The 5,667-nt window shown below is 43.3% G+C and overlaps 1 protein-coding gene across 1 annotated transcript; it reads left to right on the top strand.

The window, feature by feature from the left end:
- The first annotated feature begins 47 nt into the window (after window positions 1-47).
- LOC111824898 (piggyBac transposable element-derived protein 4-like) lies at window positions 48-2,125 on the top strand. Its single transcript, XM_023749476.1, has 2 exons — window positions 48-704; window positions 1,144-2,125. Exons 1-2 carry the CDS (start codon window positions 305-307, stop codon window positions 1,641-1,643), a joined length of 900 nt encoding a protein of 299 aa, XP_023605244.1. The 5' UTR covers window positions 48-304; the 3' UTR covers window positions 1,644-2,125.
- Window positions 2,126-5,667: the final 3,542 nt, after the last annotated feature.

The following is a 5,667-nucleotide window of genomic DNA, read 5'->3' as shown; positions in this document are numbered from 1 at the left end:
CGAATAGTCTTTGTCTTCAAGTTCTTGGTGCTTTTAGAAATGCCCTCTCAGAAAAAGGAAGGAAACCAACGAAACTGATACACTTCTGGAAGTATTTAAAGATAATTTATCAGATATTCCTAGTGAGATCGAAGATGCGGATGACTGTTTTGACGATTCCGGAGACGATTCTACTGATTCTACTGACAGTGAAATTATTAGACCTGTAAGGAAGCACAAGGTGGCGGTGCTTTCAAGTGATTCCGACACTGATGAAACTACTGATAATTGTTGGTCTGAAATTGACACACCACCACGCTTACAAATGTTTGAAGGTCATGCTGGGGTCACTACATTTCCGTCTCAGTGTGACTCTGTACCCTTTGTGACCAATCTCTTTTTTGGTGATGAATTGTTTGAGATGTTGTGCAAAGAGCTGTCCAACTATCACAATCAAACCGCAATGAAACGCAAAACACCATCTAGAACACTAAAGTGGTCTCTGGTTACACAGAAGGACATCAAGAAATTCCTTGGGAAAAAAAAATTCCTTGGCCTAATTATTCTGATGGGTCAAACAAGAAAAGATAGCTTGAAAGACTATTGGTCAACAGATCCTTTGATATGTACCCCTATATTTCCACAGACAATGAGTCGCCATAGATTTGAGCAAATATGGACATTCTGGCATTTCAATGATAACGCCAAAATGGACAGTCGCTCGGGGAGACTTTTCTTTATTTAAAAAAATATATTTTATTGATTTTTTACAGAGAGGAAGGGAGAGGGATAGAGAGTTAGAAACATCGATCAGCTGCCTCTTGCACACTCCCCACTGGGGATGTGCCCGCAACTAAGGTACATGCCCTTGACCGGAATTGAACCTGGGACCCTTCAGTCTGCAGGCCGATGCTCTATCCACTGAGCCAAACCGGTCAGGGCTTTTAAAATATATTTTATTGATTTTTTACAGAGAGGAAGGGAGAGGGATAGAGAGTTAGAAACATCGATGAGTAAGAAACATCGATCAGCTGCCTCTTGTACACTCCCCACTGGGGATGTGCCCGCAACTAAGTTACATGCCCTTCACCGGAATTGAACCTGGGACCCTTCAGTCTGCAGGCCGATGCTCTATCCACTGAGCCAAACCGGTCAGGGCATCAGGGAGACTTTTCAAGATCCAACCTGTGCTGGATTATTTCCTGCATAAATTTCGAACAATATACAAACCAAAGCAACAGTTGTCTTTGGATGAGGGAATGGTTCCATGGAGAGGACGTTTAAAATTTCGCACGTACAACCCAGCGAAAATAACAAAACACGGTTTACTTGTTCGGATGGTGTGCGAGAGTGACACCGGCTATATCTGCAATATGGAGATCTACGCTGCTGAAGGAAGGAAATTGCAAGAAACTGTTCTTTCAGTCCTTGGACCCTATCTTGGCATACGGCACCATATTTACCAGGATAATTATTACAATGCTACATCTACTGCTGAATTGCTGCTACAGAACAAAACTAGAGTCTGTGGGACTATTAGGGAGAGTAGAGGTTTACCGCCAAATTTGAAAATGAAAACATCAAGAATGAAGAAAGGTGACATAATATTTTCCAGAAAAGGCGATATTCTTCTCCTAGCATGGAAAGACAAGCGGGTTGTCTGAATGATATCAACGATCCATGACACTTCTGTCTCGACAACAGGGAAAAAAAATAGAAAAACGGGAGAGAATATTGTAAAACCTACCTGCATCAAGGAATACAATGCCCACATGAAAGGCGTTGACCGTGCGGATCAATTCCTTTCGTGTTGTTCCATTCTAAGGAAAACGATGAAATGGATAAAAAAAAGTAGTGCTGTACCTTATAAACTGTGGACTTTTCAATTCATTTAGGGTGTACAACATCCTCAATCCACAAGTAAAAGTGAAGTATAAACAGTTTCTGCTATCGGTGGCGAGAGACTGGATAACGGATGACAATAATGAAGGCTCTCCGGAACCAGAGACAAATCTGTCCAGCCCTTTCCCTGGGGGTGCAAGGAGAGCACCTCGTAAAGATCCACCCAAAAGGTTGTCAGGTGATATGAAGCAGCATGAACCTACGTGTATTCCAGCGAGTGGAAAGAAAAAGTTTCCTACGAGAGCCTGCCGCCCATGGAAAAAGGAGCGAATCTAGATACTTATGTAAATTTTGTTTGGTCCCTCTTCATAGAGGAAAATGTTTTACGCAGTACCATACGTTAAAAAAGTAGTAGGAACTTTAATTGTTTAATTGTTTGTTTTTGTAAATAAAAATGTTATAATTATTGAAAAACAACACCTAAAGTGCATTGTGATCTGTAGTTATGATGATTTAAATAATGTGCAGTTTGCCCAAAAACGTGTGGTCCCTGGCGTATGTCTTAGAGATTTCTATGCGGTACGCAATGTGTTAATTTCCTTTTCAGATGGTTGTTAGTGTATAGAAGAACAACTGATTTTTGCATGTCGAATTTATATCCTGCTACTTTGTTGAATTGGTTTATTAATCCTAATAGCTGTGTGTGCATATGTGTGAGCATGTGTGTGTGCGTGTGTGCGCACTCTAGGGTTTTTTACATGTAAGATTATGTCATCTGTGAACAGCGATACTTTCTCCCCCCAATCTGGGTACTTTTATTTCTTGTTCTGGCCCAGTTATTCTGGCTAGAACTTCTAGTACTATGTTGACTAGAAGTGGAGAAACGAAACATCCTTCTTTGTTCCTTAGCTGAGGGAAAAGGTTTGGGTTGTTCATCATGGGATGTGAGGTGCTGTGGGTGTTCATATATGGCCTCTCTCATGTTAGGGAAGCTCACTCTATTCTTAGCATATTGAATGTTTTTACCTTGAAAGGGTGTTACATGTTGTCAAATGCTCTTTCTGCTTCAATTGAGATGGCCATATGTGCTCTTTTTCTTCACCTATTAGAGCCAATGTTTTGTGTGTTTCGTTTGGATTTCTTGCTGTTACGGCAGGAGGAGGGTAAATCAGTCCCAGTTATTCTGTCTTGGCTGGAAGCAGAAGTTCCTCAAATATGTTATTTTGAACTCTCTCCATGTTGCTATAACTAGATTTAATTCATCCTTTTAATGCCTATAAGGTCTCGTTGTGTGAATATATTACATCTTACTTAGCAATTCCTTTGCTGTTGGACATTTGCGTTTTGTTTTGCTATGTATTATAAACAATGCTGCCCCCTGGGGCAAAGATCCAGCAGTGAAACTTCTGGGGTGTAGGGTGTGTTCATTTATCGATCCCATAGATCATATTACGTTGCTTTTCAAAGTGGGTCTATCAGTCAGTGTTCACGCCCATCTGCACAGCATAGAAGTCCTATTTCCCCACGTTATTGCCAAATATCGCATTATCAGACATTACAGTTTTATGCAGTGTGATAGGTGAAAAGGGTAGTCATTATTACTTCAATTATTTTTTGTTGTGTATTGGTAATGTTGAGCATCTCTTTCTGTTTATTGGCCTTATATTTTACTTATTTTTTGAATTGTCCTTTTAAAACCTTTGCTCACTTTTCTATTAGGTTATTTTTCTCTTTATTATTGATTTGTATATATTTTTAAAAATATTTTTTATATTATCTCTCTGTCATTATTGGTCTCAAATATTCTTTCAGTCTGTGGCTTGCTTGTAGTTTTACCTATTTGTCCTTTCTTGAATATACATTTTTAAAAAATAAAATGTTGATGTGGTCAAATTTATTAATTCATAGTTTCCATTTTTTATTTAGAAAGTCTTCTTTAGCCGAAACCGGTTTGGCTCAGTGGATAGAGCGTCGGCCTGCGGACTGAAGGGTCCCAGGTTTGATTGCGGTCAAGGGCATGTGCCTGAGCTTCGGGCACATCCCTGGTAGGAGTGCAGGAGGAGGCTGATCGATGTTTCTCTCTCATCGATGTTTCTAGCTCTCTATCTCCCTTCCTCTCTGTAAAAAATCAATAAAATATATTTAAAAAAAAAAGAAAGTCTTCTTTCTTCTAAGGTCATAAAAACAAATTCCCATCATTGGGAAAACAATCTTATTTTGTTGTTTTATAGTTAGGCCTTTAAAGCATCTAGAATTTATATTTCATAAATATGAGCTAGAGATTTAACCTTATTTTTTCCTTACAAAGCCTCAATTGTTCTAACCTTATTTGCTGATAGTTCATCCTTGTTATGTGCTACCATTAGTGACTGTCCACTGTGGGCTAGGCTCTGCACGAGGTACTTCATATGCCTTTCCTTGACTACTTATCCAATCAACCCTATAAGCAAGGTATCATCCCATTATTCAGGTGGGGAAACTGAGTCTCAGAAAGGTTAAATAACTTGCCCAAGGTCACACAGCTAGCAAGTGGTGGGGGCAGAATTTGAACCCCGAGTAGATACAGAGAGAAGATGGGAATTCAGTGACCTGGCCTGTTCAGCAGGGACATGGGCCTGGGGACCCTTGGGGAGCAGGAACGGTTCTCACCCTCAATCCTACTGTCTCTGTGAACTGGGTAACTCCTTCTATGGTGCGAGGCCCGTCCTGTCCATTGTAGGATGCTCACCTGCATCCCTCCTTCCTGTCCTTTACAGTCTGGAGCACCTTCCCGCTTCTCCCTCCTCCTTACCCTTGACCTTGACCCTGGGCTGTGATAAAGAAAACCGTCAAATATTGGGAAATAGTCCCTGGGGGATAAATTGTTCCCTGTTAAGTATCACTAATTCAGATAATAATAATTATTAAGTATCAGTATCACTTACTAATCATCATGAATGCTAATGACACTGACACTAAGGATCAATAGGGATTAATGGTAACATTTGTCCTTGGGCTCTTGCCTCTTTGTAGCTGAAGGACAGAGGTTGTAGCTTTCCCTCTGAGTCACACCTTCTCAGGGCTCTGCCCCCAACCCCCTGCCTGTGAGTCCCCCGACACCCGCTCCCCGGCTGTGAGCCTCCTGACACCCCCTCCCCGGCTGTGAGAGGTGCTCGCTTGCTGCAGGTCCTGGACTCGTGCCACCCGCCTGTGCCGGTGCTGCTCTGGGTCTTGTTCACGGGGAAGCACATGTGAACATTTGCGCGAAGGCGGGGGCTCTGGGGCTTGGGGTGGCTCATGTTTTCTTTTTAATATACTTTGCTCAACACCTTGTTGCCGATGAAGACAGATGGAAACATAAAACCCCGCTGATGCAAACGATCCCTCAACCCAGACGTGGTGGGCGAGGGGCCTCCATCATTCATGACTCGCGTCAGCTGTAAACACGTCTGGGGTCACCGGCGGCGTCCAGCCCAGCCAGCTCTGGGGACGCCGCTGTCAGCACCTCCCACGCCCGGACCATGGAAAAGTGCGTTCAGATCCCAAATGCTGCGCGTGTCACGGCCCTGCCTATAGCGTGGCCAATGGGGCTTCCACGCTAAAGGTCTAAAAGTATAAGAACCATCAGGTCCCAGATGTTAAGAATAATTGAGGGCCGTGTACGCCCTCCGTTTCTGTGGCTGACAGTCTTGCCCCGTTCCGCTTGGCCAGTGCACGGAGGGCAGTGCCAGCCCCGTTCCCTGTTGCCCTGAGGAGCCCTGGAGAGAGTTGACCCTCCACCCCCAAGCCCAGGGCCTTGCTGCCTGCAGGCTTCACCCCGCCATCCAGGCTGGCACCCTTGCAAAAGGAGGTCCTGCCAGCCCACGC

This window comes from Myotis lucifugus, unplaced genomic scaffold (genome assembly GCF_000147115.1).
Source record: "Myotis lucifugus unplaced genomic scaffold, Myoluc2.0 scaffold_10597, whole genome shotgun sequence".
Taxonomy (NCBI): Eukaryota; Metazoa; Chordata; class Mammalia; order Chiroptera; family Vespertilionidae; genus Myotis; species Myotis lucifugus.
Note: the sequence above shows the minus strand (reverse complement) of the source record. Positions and strands in the feature narration are given on the sequence as shown.